The sequence below is a fragment of the Xiphophorus hellerii genome, chromosome 2 (genome assembly GCF_003331165.1).
Source record: "Xiphophorus hellerii strain 12219 chromosome 2, Xiphophorus_hellerii-4.1, whole genome shotgun sequence".
NCBI classification, from domain to species: Eukaryota; Metazoa; Chordata; class Actinopteri; order Cyprinodontiformes; family Poeciliidae; genus Xiphophorus; species Xiphophorus hellerii.
The window spans coordinates 9187612-9209262 of NC_045673.1; the positions used below are offsets into that span (position 1 = coordinate 9187612).

The 21651-nt window shown below is 38.3% G+C and overlaps 1 protein-coding gene across 3 annotated transcripts; it reads left to right on the forward strand.

Moving 5' to 3' along the window:
- The first annotated feature begins 2054 nt into the window (after positions 1-2054).
- On the forward strand, positions 2055-21531 carry LOC116711922 (proprotein convertase subtilisin/kexin type 5). 3 transcript variants are annotated; one of them, XM_032551561.1, is made up of 8 exons: positions 2055-2334; positions 4787-4990; positions 5072-5140; positions 5293-5332; positions 9373-9518; positions 10791-10985; positions 13630-13717; positions 13823-13933. In XM_032551561.1, exons 1-7 carry the CDS (start codon positions 2148-2150, stop codon positions 13668-13670), a joined length of 882 nt encoding a protein of 293 aa, XP_032407452.1. In that variant the 5' UTR covers positions 2055-2147; the 3' UTR covers positions 13671-13717; positions 13823-13933. The 3 variants fall into 3 exon arrangements, with proteins under 3 accessions (XP_032407452.1, XP_032407435.1, XP_032407444.1); XM_032551544.1 differs by lacking the exons at positions 2055-2334; positions 4787-4990; positions 5072-5140; positions 5293-5332; positions 9373-9518 and adding exons at positions 14104-14327; positions 14410-14652; positions 15714-15959; positions 18415-18608 and having other exon boundaries at positions 10820-10985; positions 13823-14021; XM_032551553.1 differs by lacking the exons at positions 2055-2334; positions 4787-4990; positions 5072-5140; ... (3 more) ...; positions 13630-13717; positions 13823-13933 and adding exons at positions 15824-15959; positions 18415-18611; positions 18891-19096; ... (1 more) ...; positions 20435-20606; positions 20694-21531.
- Positions 21532-21651: the final 120 nt, after the last annotated feature.

Here is a 21651-nt window from a genome sequence, read left to right on the forward strand (position 1 = left end):
GATTTTCATTTTATAGCTAATGAAAACACATTTCTTGAAAGATTAGAATATGATATCAGACCAAATAAATAAAGGAATGTAGGCTGGATGAAAGTATTCTTACAAACTGATTAAAAGTTGTTATTTTCAAAAAGCACTTTTAGTCTGATTAAAATGCCTCATCATTCAATTTGTTGAATCTGTAAACTCTTCACTTAACTGACTAAAGCTATTCAAGAACACCTTCAGGTTATTTCAGATTAAACTAAATTATTTTTTGATTCTACCGCATCCACTTGAGATAGTCCAAATGAGTTTGAAGAAGGTATGACAAACAGCTTTGTAAAAGGTGAATTATTTTAATCTGTTGTGTGCCTAAAAATCTCAACAGAATGTAGCCTTGTCCTTTTCCCATAATAAGAATATTTCACATCCCTCTGAGTCCTTGACTTCTGCATACAAAAAGAAAGATATGCTTATCATTTATTTTGGAACACTCTTCCTCTGTGAGAAAGTAAACATATACTCTTCAGAAAAATGGTGGAATAAATTTTTCCTAGTGGTTAACACATATAGATGTAGGAAAAAGTTTAAACCGTGCGTGCTTCGAGAAATGAGTCAGTAAATCAGTGTGAGAGATACCAGCTAACAACTGCGTCTACAACAAGTCTGATCCATTTATTTAAAACTTGGCTCTGATGTTTTTTGTTCACTCGAATGTTTTGAATCTTTCAGCAAGATAGATTTTCTGAGATGCTGACATTTCAAAATTTCAAGAGCGGAACAGCATTCCAGCATTAAAGTAAATCACCCGGAACGGCAGCACCAGTGTGAGTCACTGTTGACGATATTTTTTTCTTCAAACAAGGACAAGCGACCTAGAGCAGAAGCCTGAGCTGGTTTTGAGAAAGTAAACAACATTTGACCCAAAATGGAGGTACTCCCATGACCTGTAATTTAATAAAGATTTCTGGTTGTCCTCCACACCTTCCTATGTTGAGACCCCTTTCATGAATTCTTCCAAACTTTCCCTAAGACCAATAAGATGAGAGTTAAACTTGTGCATGCAACTGACTTTATTTTCATTTTTGCATAAATTAAGTTTGTGCTTATTTTACTGTTCCAGAAATAAATTGTGAGAAATAAGATTAAATCTTTATCAGCAAACCTGAACATTTACTCTTCAACTCCTTAAGATAGATTTCATCTTTGTATCTGATTACTTATTAATAATTACTTTAGTTTGATTGCTCATAGTTCAAATGTTGATTCTCTTAGTTACTAGATGCAAAATATACAACTGAAAGACTGAATATCCAGTCTTTCAGCTGTATATTGAAAGATATTTTAATATATCTTTCAATCTTCTAAATATTTGCAGAAGAAGATATTTTAAAGTACAATCAACTAGTTTGTTTTGATACAATTTAGACTCCCAGATAATTTCCTCTTCAGATCTATGATGAATTTGAGACTGCTAATATTTTTTTATGAAACAAGACTGATCTAAGCTTTAATACTGGGGCTTCCAGTAAATCATGTGCTAGCTTTAATATTCAGAAATATATCAAACCTATCTATCCACGTCACAACCCTTTATTAACGAGATCTTTTAGCCTACTTTGTGTCGGTAAGGCCTGGTGGTATAAGGCAGGCGGAGCTGTAACTAATCACAGTCAATGCCTTATTTAACAAGTGGAGGTGTATGTGACAGGGTGGGGGAATGGTGTGTGTGTTATGTGTGTTTGATGTTTGGATCTTTTTCACGCAGGGAAAGATAGTTTTGAATAGCTTTTCCTCCTCAACTGAAATAATTAAATGAACTATCTGCTTGCAAACTGATTTTTGTATTAACTCAGATGATCTGTTTCTGATGTAAAATATGACATTATTGATGTCACATTAAGTGCATGCTACTGAAACAGGTGCTTTGCTCTAAATTTGACGTTCTCTAGTGATCATTTATGAAATGCTCACCGCGGTCACTTCTCATTCTCCTGATGCGTCACTTATCAACTGGTCCAGCAAGTTATTTCTGTGTAGCCGCACACACATCCACACACATCCATCAGACAGCCAGCGCACCTGCAGCGCGGACATTGCGTCTCTCTCAGACCTCCCTCTTCGCCGCTTTCCCCCACTTTCACTCGTAGTACTAGAGCGCAGCCATGAGCTCCATCTCCGCGCTCATCTTCCTCTTCCTCTTCTTTTTGTGCGCTGGATTTATTGGATGTAAACCCTCGTCGTCTTGTCCGAGCGGGCAGTTTCTGCTTAAAAACCAGTGCGTCCTGTGTCATCCCACCTGCTCCGAGTGCGACGGACATGAGCTGTTTGACTGCACTACCTGTGGAGTTTGTGAGTGAGCGATTTTTCTTAAATGACCTGAACTGGGAATCAGCGTTAAACTGATAGCTTTGTCAAATGAAAGATGAGGGTTAAACTTATTAATTTCCCCCCAGAGCCACTTTTCTATGGTTCACCTTTACCCCATATAAAGGTCTCATTATTTAAAGTCGCAATATATCCTAGAAATGTAGACTTTCCATTGCTATTCCCCCCTACTTTTTGTTCGTTGTTGTGTCTCTTGTCCTCTAAATGCCACCCAAGTTCAACAATCCTAGTTATTCTTTTTTTTCAAAGGGGCACTATTTAATGGTTAACAAAGCTGAGTGCTTTGTGTTGGAGAAGGGACATGGTCTATCCTTCCCTCTTGTTAAACATTCAAAGAAATACCATAAAAGTTGCTGATGTTTCTACCTGAGGGGCAAAAAAATGTAGGCTGCAAACATTTCACTGTCTACTTTTCAGAGTGTAATTTGATCATCTCATAATGGAGCCTTTGTTAATCAAAGGAGAAATATACGAAGTTGTATTGACTAAAAGTAGGATTCTTGTGACAGGGTTGTGGCTGTCTATTAAAAATAAGCATTTAATGAGGAAAACAGTGGGGATAAAAAAAAAAAACAATTATGGCTGACACATGGTGCAGCTACAGGCCCAATGTAGTGTGAAAAATTAACATTAAACACATTAGGATTTCTCTTGATAAATACTGTATTTCTGAAGAAGCTACTGATGTGAAATTCACTCCAGATGTCAGTCACAACCCAAGTAATTTTCACAAGATAACTACTGAGCAAAAATTTAAATTGAAATTATTCAGTGCTACACAAGAAAACCATTTTTTTGATACCTACTGCCTTTGTCATATAGTCTGTCGGATGCATTGTGCAGGTGTGATTTTCATCAGTTCCTGCTCAGAAACTGTCTTTAAACTGCCTTAAAGAAAATCTTTAAGGATGGGCTTTTCCATGCACATTGACGTTCAGTTCTTTCCATAGAATTTATGTTCAGTGGCTGAAAGGGTCAATGTTTGAAGTTTTATTTTATTTTCAGTTTTATTGGCTCTGTGTTTGGAATCATTGGCTTGTTAAAGAAATCGATATCAAGACAATAAACTGCAGTCAATCCCTTTATTCAATTACTTAAGTCTACCAGTACTACGTAGATAAATAGCTCAAAGCTGTGATGTTCCCACCTCCAAATTTCTCTGCTGGTACGGGGGTTTAAGGGTGATGTGGGGTGTCATTGTTCCTGGTGTGCAGTGACATCTAATTACATACTGTGGTATACTTTGGCTCAGATACTATTGGATAAATAGTAAATCAATTTCACTATTTATCCAAGTTGTCTGCAGCAAATTTCAAACAGGCTTTTAGATACTCTTTCTTTGCTTAATGGTCAGGGCAGTTGAATGTATTACTTATTGTTATCATGATCAAACAGTGTCAGCTAATTTCAGATCTTTCTGAAGCTCTTTGCATTGCCTTTGGGTGTTGGTTGATTCTGCAGTCTAACATCTTGTAAGAAACACTTGGTCATGACTGTTTTAAAAGGAAACCGTTTTTTTCCCGTTCACTGATTATGTTCTCAATAGAGCATCCAGAAATTTGGGAACACAACATGTTTATAACAATACACCTACTATATTCTGCAACAATGAGGTTGAGGAGGACTAAAAAGTGCTCTTTGGTTTTACCCATCATGACATGCACTTGTGACATAGCTTTGTAAAGAGGAGACTTTTCATAGTCCATCATGATTAAAACAGCTAATGTGAATTTGCACTGACAAGAAGTTGGATTTAATTCCAATTACTGACAGATCTTAACTATTTTTAGTGTTCCATATCTTTTTGCAACTTCTTTTCATCACATTGTTCAATACCTATTCCTTTTACCTGTCCGTTCTGCTACACAAAACTTGATTCATGGAATTTTTTGTTTTGGTTCCTATCTCTGTGTTTATTTGGAGTACTGCCATCTGTTGCGAATTTTATGTCAATAGGACCATAAAAAATATATTGACTGAAATAAAATTATTAGTGTGCAGAATACTTATTTTCCCCACTGTAACAATAATAAGCCTCTGAATGAGGCTCTGAGCCTGATTACTCTCATTTGAAGCATCACCAATCAGTCTCTCTGCAGCGATCTGTTAGCTGTGGTCAATATGTTTGAGATGCAGTCATTGCATGCTGCTGTTATCCCATTTTATTACTCATCTGATTGATTCCCGGAACGTCCTGGTCCTTAATCATTCGCACTGATTCACTCGGTGAGCTTTTCCATCTGTTTTAGTGACAAATACTGAACATCTCTGCAGCAACTGTGCTGCGTCATCTTTCTTTTATACCTTGAATTGCATTTATTGTCAGAAACATAATGATTTATGCATCTTTATTAGCAATAATAATACAATATCGGCTTCAAGGCTGTAGGTTGAGCGTCTTCCTCTTCCTCCACAGATGAAGACGGACAGGAGCGTTTCCTGCACCAAGGTCGCTGTCGGACGCACTGCCCCAGGGGATTTTACCCTGACAGGGGTCACTATGTCTGCCTGCCCTGCATAGCCAATTGTGAACTCTGCACAGATGGCAATTTGTGTGCCAAATGCCGGGAACACTACAAACTTCAGAATGGGGTCTGCCAACCAGCGCTGTGTGGCATAGGTAAAAAGGTGAAGCAGAGTCAGTGTGTAGGCTGTACCTTGATAGAAAGACCTTTATTGTTGCTGGTCTTGTGTGTTTCAGGACGGATGCTGGACCCCGATACAGGAGAGTGCATCAACTGTGAAATGGCCTGCAAAACGTGTTCTACAGGTAAACAGACTTTTTTTTTGTTTGATCCTCATTCTCTTACCCCTCATGTAAAAAAGTATTCTTACATAAGGGGTGATGATTTTGGTGGAAAGTGCCGTTTGCTTCTTCGTCTGAATTCTAATTAATCCCCTTTTCTCCTTTGTACTGAGAAGACCCTGAGATTTGCAGCAGCTGCGTTCAAGGTTACTTTCTGTGAGTCTTTTATCTTCCTTCAGCGTTTTTATTCAATAAGTAAAATTTCCATTACTTACATGTTTGCTGTTAGAAAAGTCAGACATTGGGGTGTGATTACAACCTGTAACAGAAATGCTGCACCAGTTTATACCCAAAGCTTTTTTTTTAATCATGAAGAAAGAATTATGGCAGTTCTCAAACTCTTTTGTCTTGCGCACTATGTCTTGTAAAAGTAATCACGCTCCTTGATCTTTTTCAATTTTTTTCTGTAACAACTGCAGACATTGCAGATGAACACAAAAGCTGGGCATGAAAGGAAAATTGTGTGCATTTTTTTTTTACAGCTTAATGTTTGAAAAGGTGTGAGTGGAACAATAGCTTTCTTCTTGTCACTCTCTCATAAAGGTCATATTTGTGAAGTCACCATGTTAAAAAATTGCCCCGTCTTTAGATAATGTTTGTTCAAAAATATTCTTTAATAAAACCTATGAGACCCCCACAGAAAAGTTGTATATATATTAAAAATAAAATACACACTGGTTAAATTACACAATGCAGAAGGAAGTATTTTAAATTTGTTTTTGTAAAAAAAAAAAAAAGAAACATGAAAAGCAAGTTTCACATTAATGTGATATGCTACTTTGTGTTGAGTCCATATCTGTTTTTTTCTTATTTCCATAAATCTTGAAATGACTCTAGTGGCATGTTCTTTTTTTCTCCTTTGTAGATGTTTTCTCTTTATTCTTAGATCTAAAAGTAGGAAAAACTAATAAAATAAATCATTCTTACCTTATAACTTAACATTTTCAACTCAAAATGTTTCATGTTTGATAAACAAATTTTATTTTATTTCAAAGAATGCAAAAATGTTTAGACTACAAACGGCTGTCACATAATCCCAATAAAATACATTAAATTTGTTGAATTGAATGGGGCTTGAATACTTTTGCAATCCACTGTGTTTTGCTCTAAGATGTTTATCTTAGGGCTGCATGCTGTTGCAGTTGTTAATGATGTTGCTTTGGAACAAAAATGTCCTGGATTTGAATCCTTGTCTGAGGTATTTGAATGTTCTCCACATACATATGTTCTCTGTCAGTACTCTTCCTCCAACTGTCAAAAATTATGCATGGCAACTTAATTGTTCTCACTGAGTGAGTGAGTGTGTGCATCTGTGATTGTTTGTCCTGTGTGTGTCTCTGTGTTGCTTTGTGTTGGACTAGTCACTAGTGACATGTCTAGGGTTCACCTCAACAGTGACCACTGAAGACAGGCAGGATCACAAGGGGGCAGTCAGTGGGTGAGAGGCTGGGGACATTCTGGGCAGGTGGCCAGTCTTTCTCAGTGCAACCAGCGCTGGAAAACAATTATGCATGCACACAAATACATCGAGCGGTAATTTACAGTGGACAGTGGTCCTAATATGTGTGTTTTTCCACAATTGAAGGAAGCTGAAGTAACCAGAGAGAACCTATGCATGCATGAGGAGAATGTGCAAACCCGTAAACTCCTCTGAGCAGCTAACTGAGCAGACTGGATTCAAACCCAGGAACTTCTTCTTACTCTTAAATCTTACTGTGTTGTTTAAAAAAATATATTTTAGCCTCTGTAAATGGTAACATTCCATACCATTTTCTGAACACTTCAGTTGAATTGCCTTCTTTATATCACAGGAACACTTTGCCTGGATTTCTGTTTACAGCAACTTATCACTTAGACCCAATGAGAGAAACTGGTTTAAGAGCTTGAACAGAACACCAATTGTGTACTTCTCCCCTGAGTTTAGGCCTCCTGGTATGATGTGAGTCAGGTTACCTTCCATTTTCAGTCACAAGCTGTTACCTGAAACTCAGTTTGAGCTTAGAAGAGACCTAACAGAGCATGTTATGAAGAAGAGGAGTAGAACACAGAGAAACAAATACATGAATACCAAACTTTACCAACTTCCTGTGTGAATGACAGGAGATTATGTCTTAAATGAAATTCTCCACTTACCTCTTTTCACAGGTTTGCAGAGATTCTCAGTCTTTCTCAGTGCATGTAGCTGAGTCAGACTAATGACTTTAAAAATGTAAAATGACAGACCATCTCAGTAATTCCTGTAGCCACAGTTATTATTGCATCTACCATGGGTAGCACAAACCAATAAAAGAAATCCAATAAACTATGAGTCAATCATAAAGTGAAAGAGCCACCTCTCTGGGATAGATTGTGACAGTTCCCGGTGCTTTAAGAGCTGCCGATATTTGAGTTTCTGCTTTCAGCCGCAAAGTAAAAATGTTAAAGGTTTTGAAGATGGACATTTTTGGTGTAACTATGAATCCCTGGGGCCTGTGTCACTGTTGAATAAAACACTTGCTGTTGGACAAAATCTCAGCATGATGGATGCTTGGTATTTGTTGGCATTTATCTTTCTCCCTAAGGCGCCAACGAAGTGCAGCTAAACTGGAAAATTGCTGTGCTCAATTCGGAATATAGCTTAAACCACTCATTTTAGGAATTTTATTAAAAATATGCACAAGCTAAAGTCTAGTTACACCAGTTAGCAACAAAATCATGTGGTAAAAGACCTAAATGAAAGTTGCAAGGGATTGCTAATGTGCTCTCCTGGAATGCATAGGCTAATATTTGCAGAGGGTTTCTTAAACATCCCACAGATTCTCAAGCAGAGCATCATCTCCTAGCTTTGAGACAGACCCTTGGTCTCCATCTGCAGCTATTGTGAGTGAGCTGATGGATGTGGTGTGGCGTCTCCAGCTGTTCTTCCTCAAACAGATACCACATCTTATCACCAAACCCACAGCAACGCAGTTGGAAGTGCAGCTTGGACTGTCAGTGGTCATATTCTGTCATAGAGGAACTTGTCAAAACAGGCAGCAAGAGGGGGTTCTATTACAAAAGCTGGGGAATAATTATTAGGCACAGGCTGCATATGAGCTAATTAGTTTTACTTAACATAGAAAAGCAACAGTTATTCTGATCCTTCCATGTACACAAAAAAAATCAAAAGGATTGTCTGAATTCAAAAAGTATGATACTTTCTTGCCTTTTGCATTTTTATAGATAAACACACTGCAAAATTTTAATTTTTTTGACATTTTGAATTTTATTACCTAACCCTAACCCTATATCAATAAAACAGATGGGTGTTGCTCCTTTAGTTTTCAAAACAAGACTACCAATGATTTTTGTGTCTGGAAATAATTCCCAAGCCATCACATTTGTAATTTTTCATAAGCATGGCCAAAGTGTAACAGCTTTTGTTCTGCCAGACTGTGACTGTGTAGTGACAGATGGGGGAGGGGTGTTCTTACTCTCTAGTTCATAGCTGAAGAAAACATAAGGCACTCCCCTAAGTTCAATGACATCCCAGTAAAAGGACTTCAAACTATTGGAACAATTTGATTTACATTTTTAAACCAGCCCATGCTTAGCAGTAGCCAATTTTAAATTATTTGCAAATCTTTTTAAGTTTAATTTAAATTTGCTTAAAAATTGCAAATTTACGTTTCAATTTTTAAGCTTAAAATCGCAACGTAAACAAGAGATTCAAGCTCTCAGAGAACAGAATGAGAAACCATTTTTTACTTTCTGTTAAAAAAAATGCTCCTCTTTCTAAGCTGTCATACTATTGTCTGAATGAATAAAGCTTTTGAAGGAGCAGTGCATTGAAGTCAACAATGCAGCTGCAGGTGTGCCATGGACTGACACAGGGCATGTTAAGGTCCCTGGTTTCCAATTCATCTAGTCTCAAAGTTGAGTGTGCAGTAGCCGCTTGCAACAGCAGTCACCTTCATCACTGTGAAAACAGCAGCTGTTTTCCATGGCCTGTTTTTTCCTGCACTTTCACCAATCCAAAAAAAGAAAGGAGAAAAAAAAGAAGAAACTTCATCTTGTTTAAAAAGCATGACAGTTAAAAGTCAAACGGTCATTAACCAATTACAAATACTTGGAGCGAGACAATTAACTTTCTAATTATTATGGATTTTTAATCTATTGGATGCAAATGAATATTTGGAATGGCATTTGGTGGTATTTGAATGAACCATTCCTTACAGTTTCAGACAGAAATGCCGCAGACACTGCCCTCAGAGCACCTACGAGGACCACGTCGGTGGAGTCTGTCTGTCCTGTCCAGCGCCATGTGAGGACTGTAGCACCAACACCCGCTGTCTCGCCTGCCAGCCGGGTTACTTCCTGAACGGTACTACTGCAAAAACATACTGTATATATTTCCTTCACTCCTTTATTTAAAAAAATGAAAGTGAAGTGCAAGTGACAGATCCTGACAGTTCTTATTATTGAAAAGAGCTTGGTTTAGTTTGTGTCTCTGAGCATTTATCCTTATTATAAACAAATAATGGCACTCCTGAGTCTTCATTTGGTTTGCAAATCAGGTGAGTGTCAGCAAATCTGGGAGGAAAAGATATGCAAATGTATGGTTTATGCAAAGAATGAATTAGCAGTGCGCTGTTCTCTATCAGCAATAAGCTTAGAGACTTATTGTAGAAAAAAACGAGGAGAAAAAAGGTTTAATATTAATAAAGATGAGCAAGTGTTCTGTCACTTTGTTCAATTGGACAACTGGGTGTCCTTTGGAATATATAATTTGGAATATATAATTTTATTATGTGTAACCACAAGGTTCAGCCTTAAGATGGCTGTTGTGGTTGTATGTCCAGTAGAATTTGGAGAAAAAGCAACTCTGAAGAAGCAAATGAGAAATTTTAATTGTTGCTTTTTTTTAAGAGGAACTACAATACTGTGAAAAACTAGTGACACTATTACAGATTTCTTTTGTTTTGCTAAGTATCACAGCTAAATGTTTTAGATCAGAGTTTTTCAAAGTAGGGTTCACAGCTCCCTCAGGGACCACCAGAGGGAACCAGAGGGGCCTCAGAAAGCTGGAGCAAAGATGAGGGGGAAAAAAAGGAATCTTATATTATTTTAAATCATACATTTTAATATGTTTTTAAACCATAACATGTTATCTGTATTTCAATCATTATTAAATAAATAATTAATTGAAATGTTTTTTGTCATGCTCATCAGTCTGATTGGGTGCCAGTCAAATTTATCCGCAAGATAGCACAACAAACGCAAAATGGAAAAAGTTTCTTACAAGAAAAAAACTGAAGGAACAGCCCTGGGAAGGACACTGCTGATTTTATTGTTTAGGTTGATTTTGAATTTTTTTAATTTCCTAATTATTAAAAACTACTTTAATTATTTACTGTGTTCATTTTTGTCTGCAAAAAATAAATAAATAAATAAATAATTTGCTTAGTGACATCTAAATAAGGGACAAAAAAGTCACAAACAGAAAAACTCTGAAGGTAGTAAATACTTGCTCAAATTTCTACATGACTGATATTATTTATATTTAAGCAGTTGAGTTTCAAAGTATTCATATATTGTATCATTAGTACTATTTATGTCTAGTGGAATAAAGTCACTTTATTCTTTGCTGTTTCAGGAGAGGAGTGCATAAAACAGTGTCCATCGCAAACCTTCAGTGACTCCAGTGGGTGGCGCTGTCAGCTTTGCCACAGCTCGTGCCAGACCTGTCATGGGCCTCATTCTACAGACTGTAACGTCTGTCTGAGTGGGAATCTGCCTCTGCATGGACAGTGTCCCCAGGTTAACTGCCCACTTGGCCAGTATTTTGATGGTAAGTAGAAAAACCAATATAAAACTTAATTTAATTTGGCTAATGATGAAAGTAAGCTGGCTTGCTGAAGAAAAAAAAAAGGCTTGAGTCCAGATTTGATGATGAGAGTTGTTAAGTAGCATTAGAAGGATGCAGTAATCAAGGTGCTTCACCATCACATTCTGCTCATTGTTGCTAAAAATAAATCAGGACCATAGATTCTGTAAATCAGAAGGGTTTGTGAAACAAAGAGAGAACACAAGGTCAATAGTTTATCAGTTTCAGCTCTGACCTTGTACCAACCAGTGTGTCCTATTAGTACGTTTCTTTGTGTTGACAATTCCAAAGAGTTTCATTAATTATCAATAAACTGCCTTTGACATAATTAATGACAAATATCTACACAGCCAAATCTTGACTTTCAAAGGAAATCAATGTGTGTAGAATATGATTAACAAAATTACTGACTGGTGCAGATTTCTAATTGAAATGTCTTTTCATGTACAGTTCTTACACTAACTTTTATTTGTACTCATTTCTATTTCCATTTAATGTGTTGGTAAACATTTCCTAATCTTTAACCATTTTAAATGAAGTGGTGCAAATGTCCAACTGAAGTTTTTAGTATTTTGACATGCTTTTACCAGCATTCTATTTTCTGAATAAAGTCAGAGAAGTGTCCCCAGCCCAGCCTAAGGCTGGAAAAGATGGCACAGCTGATGGAAAAGGGCACACATGGGCTGGGCAACACACAAGATATCTAAAGGTCTGCTCATGTTTCTCTGACATCCAGTCAGATTGGATGAAGAATGTCTATGAATTAACAATTTTCAAGTCTTGCCACAAACTTTGAAGTGGTTTCCTGGAAGGTGAACACTACTGTAGTTTCCAGTGATATGCAGCCTTCCCAGATTTTCATCCAGGCTAGGAAATAAGGGAAAGCTTAAACAGAAGATAACCCTTCATGCCAACAATAAAAATACAAGTGTCTATTGCATTCACAAACATCAACATATTATATATGTTACAGCCAGAACATTGCATCAGTTTAAAAATGTACTGCAAAGCTCTTTTATCTAACTGTCTAAATTCTTGCGCACTCATTGTAACCTGCATTTGTCATTTGTTGGATCGGAACCAACACCATAAATGACATTTTAATCTACAGCGGATCTTTATTTTTATTTATATTCAATAACAGCAAGTGTTTGACATTTTAGAATTGGGTAACTTTATATGCCAGTGAGCTGTACAGGATTCCCAGTAATAAAGTGAGGCAGAGCGAGCAAAGTAACAGAACAGCCAGTTAGCACATCAGCACAAAACTGAACGTAGATCACAAAGATAACATCTTACATTCTTGATTGATCTGTGAGTAAAACAAATTTCTTTGTCCTTCGGTTGGTATTAAAGTTCATACTGACATTAAACTCTTACTCTTCCTAGTAAGAGGACTTCTGAAGCCACTTTATTATTGAAATGGTAGCCACTCTTTTCTGATTTTTATTTCTTAACAATTTACTGCACGATTGCATACTACTTTTATGTTTGTTCATCATGTAAAATATCAGAAAACCACATCGAAGCTTGTGGTTATACTGTAGCTTAATATGAAAACTTTGAGAAGAATTTGTAATTTAACAAGAAGCTCTAAATGTGATGCTGCTTAAATATTGTTAGATTCGACTGTTGGCACAGACAGTTTAGTCTTTGTTCTATCAGTTCAGATGACTTTGCCTCTCCTCTCATGGTTTTGCAGCCCTTTTACTGCCATCAGGATGTCATGTGCCTTTTCATGAGGAATGGCTTCTGTGCGCATTATAAAAGCCTGATTAGTCCCGAGCTACAGTGATAATTGCTTTTCTGCAAAGGTTCTTGTGAAACTCCGCTGGCTACCTGTCAGGTCGAGGCCCTTCATCACCAATTAGACACCTCCGGGAAGTCTGCTCCAGACCTTTCCGCTGTGCTTTTATTACTCTGAATACTGTGTAAAATTTTCTCCTGTCTTTCCCAAAATCTTTGCTTCAACACAAACGGAAGACCTTTCAAAAGGTCTCCAAATGGTGTGTGCCATCATAAATATGTCCATTGATTCTGTCCGAGTGAAACTGGACGCCAATTAAGTTGTAAAACCATCTCCAGTCAGGGTCTGTTTTGCAAGCAAAATACAGAATTTGACTTAACTTTAACAAATTGTTGTTCATGAATTATTGCATTTTTTTCTCCTTACTTTATATCCTAGAAAATCTGTACGTCATGAGATCATTTTTTCTTTTTTTTTTTTTGATTGATATATTTACAGTGAAGAATACAGAGAACAAGGGGGGAAATGAACGCACAATAACACACAAGTATATCTATGCAAATGCCATACAAATGTTACAGGTAAAATAACAAAATACAAACATACACAGAGAAACAAAAGCGTGTAAGAGCCAGAGGTACCACTGTTAGATGCCATGTGTTTCAGGAAAAGGTTTTCTGCAAATGTTCATAAATTTGATGCATTTCTTATTTTTCAGTAGATCATTTGTTGCAGGTTTCATGTACTTTGTCATCAGTTGTGCTCGGAAAATACCCTCCGTTTTAGCAGGCTATGCTGCCCTCTACTGGTCGTAAAAACTAAAACGTTTGGACACTTATTTTTTACGTGTTCAATTTTCAGGGAAATTTGGTGGTTGCCACTCAGTGCGACCCATCCTGTAAGACCTGCTTCGGCCCACAGGCGCTGGATTGTTCCTCCTGTTTCCAAGGTGCGAATATTAACTGTTCACTACCACTGCAGGTTGGAACATGATCGGAACACTGCAAACATGCACATTTTTACACTTCATGTTTACGTTTGTGTAATTTCTCAGGGTATTTCTTGGACCTGGAGAGTTCTTGTGTAGAACAATGTCCATCGGGCTCTTATGCGAACCCTGCCACCCGACTGTGCGAAGACTGCTCACCAAACTGCGAGGACTGCGTAGACACCAGTGATAATTGCATCAGCTGCCCAAAAGTCAGCAACACATTTTTCCTGCACCAAGGCCGGTGTTGGTCAAATTGCCCAGAGTAAGCAGTATGGTGAATAATATAGATGAGCTGTTGTTTCCTCTACATGCGCTGTCAAATGTCTTCCTTGCTTTACATTCAGGGGTTTGTTTGAGACTCCAGACGGTTCATGTGAGGCCTGTGATAGTTCCTGCCTGACTTGCGATGAGAACAAGTCTCAGTGTCTCTCCTGTCCTGATGGCCACTACTTGGAGAGCGGCACATGTAGACTGAACTGTTCACTGCGGGCATACCCAGCAGAAGACGGTACCTGCAGACGCTGTCCTCCCCACTGTGATGTCTGCTCCGATGACAGAACCTGTTTCAGTGAGTTATTAGATCTGTTCTAGATTATTGCCAAAGCGTAATCTTGTGCAGTTCTGATTCTCACCTTGTCTCCATCTTACAGAATGTACGTTCCTCTACTTGATGCTAAATGGTGTGTGCAAAGCCAGCTGTCCCATGGGTTATTATGAGGACATGGAGGAGGGCCTGTGCACTCAGTGCCACTCTACCTGTGGCAGCTGTTCTGGACCGCTGTCGGATGACTGTGAGACCTGCTCAACCTTCAGTCCCAAGCTCTATAAAGGTTCATGTCTCAAAGACTGCCCTGTGGGTACCTACTATGAGACATCAGCTGTGGAGTGCCAGGGTAAGCTTGCAAACTCAATTTCATGATCTTTGCTGTCTGTGTTGTAAAGGGATTAATACCTTTTCAACATTTCCACAGTTTTTTACATGACAACCTGAAATTTCAGGGTATTTTATTCAAACTTTACTTGATAGACCAACATTAAGCATTCCATCATTCTAAATGAAAAAGGTTGCATGTTTTTTAAAACCTCTTTCACAAATAAAATTCTGAAAAGAAAGCTGTGCATTTATAATCAATTTCCTTTGCTATCGCTAAATACAGTGAAGTGAAACCAGTTGCCTTGCAGGTTTATGAAACAAGAGTCCATTAATAAGTGTAGCATTTAATCTCAATACAAATCCAGCTGTGACTCTGTGGAGTCTCCAAAGCCGTCAGACATGAAAATTGATTTTCTCTTTCAGTCTTCGTCCCATCTGACCGACTAGAGCTCATTTGTAAAGAAGAACTGGCAACATTTGGTAGAGACAAACTTGAAAAACGGTCACTGCAGAGAAAGGTGGTTGATAAAATATTATCCAGGGGATAAAACAAATGCACTACTCATTTTTCAGAGTTAAATTTGTAAAAATTTAAACTATGTATAATTTTTCACTTTGTACATCATGTATGACTTTAGGGTTGGTCTTTTAGAAAAACTACTATATTTGACAACATTCCTATATTATGTTGTATCATATATTACAAAATAAGAGGAGAAAGAAAAGACAGCATTACTCAGATGGAGTTTTTCTATAACTTGCTTAAGCAGAAAAAAAACAAACTTTTTTTATCCAGTCCACAATTCCTAGCATATTCTTTTTGATTAAACATTTTTTCCCTAATCAAAATCTAAATTGATTTGGAAGCTTGAAATACCAAAAGTAACTGTAATACCAATAAGAAATAGATTTGCTTGTAAAACTTTGTCTACCTGTCATTTAAGTGTTTGTAGCTTATAGAAGGTCATGTAACGATAAGCTCTTACCGTTAAGTCACAAAGGTTTTCAATTCCTCTTTCTTATGTAAAAGCAGTGACGATATTTCACCTAGTACACACTAACTTGGTTGCGTATCTTTAGAATGCCACCAGACTTGTATGAGCTGCAGTGGTCCAGACCCAAACCAGTGCACCCAGTGCGAGAGGGGACTGGTGCTGGATCCCAGCACCTTACTGTGTGGCATCACTGGAGACGAGACGTGCCCGACGAGAACGTACCTCCACGACGACCAGTTCACTTGCATGGGCTGCCACAAGCACTGTTACTCCTGCCAGGGCCCCGGCAGTGATGAATGCCTGACCTGTGCTGTCCCCAAATACCTTCATAGTGAGTGTTTTCCACCAATGTTGAGATTCTCAAAGGAATGTGATATATGCAACACAAATGACCAATAAGTAACTTATTACTTCAAGTCAGTTGAGGTTACTACATTTAGATACACTGAGATAAACATTGTTGCAAAAGTCCAGATAGTTATGTAATGGTTTTGTAGGGTTCTGATTAATTTTGAATTATGGTATTTGGGGTAATGGTGGTAACGGTGGTAGGAGTTCATCCTGCAATCAGCAGGTTGCTGGTTTAAACCCCGCTCTGCTGTTATGTCCTACTTCACCCGCCTTGAACTGCTGGTAGTGGTCAGAGGGCCTTGGTGGCGCCTGCTGGCATGACAGCCTCACTTCTATCAGACTGCCCCAGGGCAGCTGTGGGTACTATTTTATTTAAGAACCTTCTCAGAGTTTGCATACTAACAATGATGTCATCCACAATATGCAGCAGTATCACATTGTGAGTATCTCTCCATGTTTTAGACCAAGAATGTAGTAAAACTTTAGCAAGACTTGTAAATTACTCATTATACTACCCATTACTCTGCAATAAAAGCAGTGAAAAGACACCATCTGGATGACAATATTACATTTATACAATATTATTATCAAGTTTATTCAAGATAATTGTCACATTTGTACAATATATTACAACGTTTGTGCAATATAATTATCGTGTTACAATGTGATGGTCTTCAAAAATATATTTTCTTCCGTGACAGCAATACGCTTACATAAAAACCAGATACAAGTACTTCAGCTCTAACATTGCTGCCGTCACAAGAGGATGTCCTTTATTTAATTTTCGGTTGACGTCTTGTGGTTTAGTTCAGGAACATCTTTGTAAGCTTAAGCTGAGCTACCATGTTGTTTGTAGAGAGTATTTTACTTCAGGTGGGTCATCCTCTGCTAAAGAGATTAAAAATATACACATTACGTTTCCTCCTTTCATCAGACACCAATAACTGAACTGTCAAAACTTTCAGCTATCCTCAAACCAACTTAGCCTATTTGTACAGCAGTTGTCAAATGAACAAGTTCTTTACACAGCAAATAAAACTTAGAAACGGCATTCTTGCAATTTCCGATGACTTTAACTTCTGTTTACATTTGATAGGTCTACAAAGCTGCAAGGCTATGTTTAATGTTTTCACACTCAAGTTCTGCATTTGGCTAAATAACATGTTGTTATACTGAAAGTTTTGCTCTACTTAACTTTGAAAGATGACTTGGTCTTGAAATGCTTTTTAACCATACACGATTCATTATAAATTCAGAACCCTCAGAAAAAAAATCTAATTACATAAGACCGAAAATGAAGGATTTTTAATGCAGAAAGGTTGTTCTGGGTCTGGGACCATCATGGGGAAGACTGCTGACTTGGCAGTTGTCAAGTACAGTAATTACTAAAGAAGCCCTGTGGTCACAGTGTGCTGTATCCCACAATATAAATTCAAAATTGAGTGGAAGGACAAAGTGTGTAGATAGAAGATACACAAGCACCAGCCTTAAGAGGATTGTGCAGCAAAGTTGATTTAAGAGTTTGGAGAATATTCACGAGGTGTGGACTGGAGCTGGGGTTTCGTGTTTGTGATAACCACTCCAGAGACGATAGAAGCATCTTACCTGGAGTGAGAAGAAAAAGGACGTGGGTGTTGCTCAGTGGAACAAAGAACTCTTTTCAGATGAAATTTAATTTGCATTTCATTTGGTCAGTGATGATTTGCGAAGCTGTCATCTGCTGGTGTTGTTTCTGTCAGCATCACAGCTATCTGTCTGGAAACTTTTGAACACTTCAGATCTCCCTTTACAGAAATATTAATTAACTTCAGACTTTTACTAGCTGGAAGCCAGAATTGTCAAAATTACCAGAAATAAATATTTGAAATATACCACTGTGTGTAATATACCATGTTACTTATTGAATTACATTATAAAAACAAATTTCTTTTTTGCTGATATTCTATTTTGCTGAGATCTTAATGGATTCTTCCTGACTACTAACCAAAGGAAACATGCCCAAGGACATAATTTATAAAAAGAAAATAACTTCCAATGAGTTTATTGGAAACGAATTTGGCTAGACCATCATTAGACGTTTCCTCTAATGATGAGGTTGGAAGGAAATCAGGAGAGGGAGAGTTGATCCCAGATTAGTGGGAGAGCAGTGGTGTACAAATGTGCTAACTTTGTCAACATAGTATCTACTGTACAATTTTATTTATTTTTATTGATGGTTTTTTTTTCTAAATTTCTGTTGCAGTCAAGGATAAGAACAATATATTTTTCAGTATTTTAAAGGGTTGGAAAGATGAGTAATGGATGCTGAATTCTGTTTTTAAATGACACAATGAAGTTGAGAGCTGAGAACGGGTAAAGAGAACAGTAGCAGAGAACATATAGAAATGATTCAAATATGTGAACTGGCATCCAGTGTTCTTTATTTTCTCCTCCAGACAGCAGCTGTGTGGATGAATGTCCTGCTGCTACGTACTCCACAAGGCACGAAGCTGACTGGACAGGAGCTGGGATTCTGTTTGCCCTGTGACCGTGTTTGCTCCAGCTGCACTGGGGCATCGCCTCGAGACTGCCTGACCTGCTCTGTGGGATACCTGCGGCTCTTCCAGCTCTGCGTCCTCCATTGCCCCACCGGGTACAAAACTGAAGCTCGACCTGATTGTTTTTAATCTGCACTGAAAGGCTATGATCCAAATATCACACCTTGTGTCTGATTTGGAAGTCACATTCTTAGAATGTAATTTTGACTGAGTGGCTCCCTGGGTGTTCGGTGGACTCCTACATATTGAGCCAAATCGATCCTAATTCATCTGATTCTCTGTTGCACATATAATCTGACACATATCTAATTACTTTTTGATGAATAGTGTTTTTTGAATCAAATTATCCATTTGTCATTTATGTGTTTCTTCAGGTATTACAAACAGAGCTCTCACTGCCAAAAATGTGACCCGTCCTGCGAGCTGTGCACAGGGCCGGGGCCAGAGTCCTGCCGGGCCTGTCTCCCTCCTCTCCTGGAGCTGAAAGGCACCAAGCTGTGTGTCGAACGCTGCCCGCACCGCTTCCATCAGGTCAATGACCTCTGTAAACAGTGCCATACCAGCTGTCAGACCTGCACAGGTACAGACATCTCAAGCTGTAGCATTTTTTTGTTCCTGTTCGAGTGAACAGTAGGCTGTATTGTTGAATCGAGTTTGTCTTTCTAGTATGTCAATGTTTGTAAGTAAATTTTCCCCATTTGCAGTAAGATTTTCAGATTAGTTATACAGTGTACATGTGATTTCAGACTCCTCGCCTCAAGGCTGCTTGACGTGTGACTGGGGTAGCACTTTGAAGGACAGTGTCTGTTACCCACGCTGTGAGGAGGGGCAGTACTTTTCAAAAATGGTGAGCTCACACTTACAATGGTCAGAAGTACTCTGTAAGACTGCCTAATATTACATTTCTTCCTGAACAGGAAAAGCTGTCTTGTTCAAATTTTGTTTGGTGGGAGAGGCAAAAATACAAGCATGAATCTGTAGGATTAAAAAAGAAAACATTACTGTAAAGTAAATCTACAGTTTCTTGCAAAAGTATTGTTATTTATCAGCTTACAACCACGGTCTTCATTTTACTTTATTAGCATTTAATGTGATAAACCAAGACAAAGTAGCGAATAATTATGAAAGGAAACAACACATTGTTTTACTTTTTTTTGTATGTAGTTAAATGTTAATATAAATACAGATATTCTGTGAAGGTTTGAAGCATCACCATGAAGACCAAGGAACTGCAGAGTTTGCTTATGAAAAAGAATCTTGAGTTCTGAAAATCACCAAAGGAGTAGTCGAGATCCGCAGCTCAAGCAGACTCTGCTGACAGCTCAACTTTTAGCTTGTGCCTTCTATAAATCTGTTCTTTATGGAAAAGTATGAAGCACTAAGTTATCATTGAAGAAAAGAAGTTATAAGGTGTGTAAGCTTACATGTCATGTGGATGAAGGAGCTCTTATATGATAGACCAACAAGTATTTCTGGCCTACATGGGAGATGCTTTGTGTGTCCGAAACATAAACCATCCCCTGCGCTAAAATGTAGCGGTGGCAACATCATGCTGTGGGGATGCTTCTCTTCTTTGTGGCTTTGTGGGGACAGGGAAGCTGGCCAGAGTTGACAAGAAGATGGATGGCGCTCTAATTTACACGGCATTCCTGGAGGAAATCATTGAAGAGCCTGTAAATACTTACGACTGGGAAAGACTTTCATTTTCCAGCAGGATCAAAATCCAAAACATACAGAGTTAAACTGGAATGGGTTTGATCAAACCCCAAAAGACTTTTGGCAGTTACATGACAAAAGATGGAAATGTTTAAGGGGCATAAAAGAAGTGACTAGTAGTTATTGAACCACTCTGCTCTCCTTTCAGTGTATTGCTCTGTGTATCATGTGCTGTGCAATGACGCGTGCTGCTGTTTGGTAGGAAACCTGTGGGCTTTGTGACAGCTCCTGCAGGCACTGCGTCGGCCCCAGACCTGACCAGTGTCTGACCTGTCACGTAGACTTCGCCCTCCATGCTGTAGAGAACCGTTGCTCCCGCTGCTGTCAGGCTGCAGGGAATCACACCAACTGCTGTGTTTGTGACACTCGCTCAGGTAAACATGCCAGCCACCCAAAGCATTTCAGAATTGTTTTGATAGGGAAAAAATCTGTATTAGTGTTATCTTTTTTCTCTTCCCTAGCTCTTTGTGTGGAGGCTCCTCTGTCCAGGCCTGGAGATCACAAGGAGTTGGACACAAATATGTCCTCGCGGGCTTTAAAGCACACCTCAGCTGCTGTGCCTGTTGCCCTGCTGCTGGCAGCCGGTCTGGCGCTGGCGGTCTTTGCCTTGGTTAAGGCGCATTCCAGGAGGAGGCTTTGCTGGAGCCAAAGCTACGAGAGACTGAGTGGGAGTGGCGGCATCAACATGCCACATGGCGTGCCCGAGCCTGACAGCGGCGATGAGGTAGATGTGGTTTACACCAGCAGAGGCGGATCAGTTTATAGACGCTACAGCTTCATCCTTGAGCAGGACACAGACGCAGACCAAGATGTCATCGGAAATCAGTCTTAGATGCATCCATGCCAAGGTGTACTATCACTGAATGATTATAACTGTAAAGTTTGGTTTAAAAAAGTAGTTTAGTTTATGTTTAGAAAGACATGGAGATGCATTTACAGATGTTTACATGTAATCATAGTGTTAATTTGAGGCTTTTAATGATTATTTGAACATGATTTTGTTTAAAGTTAAAATAATTTTTAAAACAAGAGCTGCATGCACAAGTTTGAATTTGTGGTGGAATTTCTCTTCTCCGAGTATCAAATCTAATCTCTTACACTCCCACAAATATTTACATATACTGTCATGATGCATGTTGTAGTCTGTGCCAGAAGCTTGGTAATGGTGTAAAAAGGGTTTGGTAAAAGTTCAAACTGCTGAGGGTCATTTAAAGAAATTTTAGTGTGTGTGCATGTAAATGTTTCTGCACTGTGTACATGAGGCAAAAATCCCCAATAAATCCAAACTTGTACATCCAATTTTTTTTCAAAAATCACTGAAATTTTATGTTGTAGAATAATTCCACCCTGGAAAAGCAATTATTAAATGCAACATTAAAATTAATAAAACATTTTGTCCTTGAAGACTGCATGTAAAAA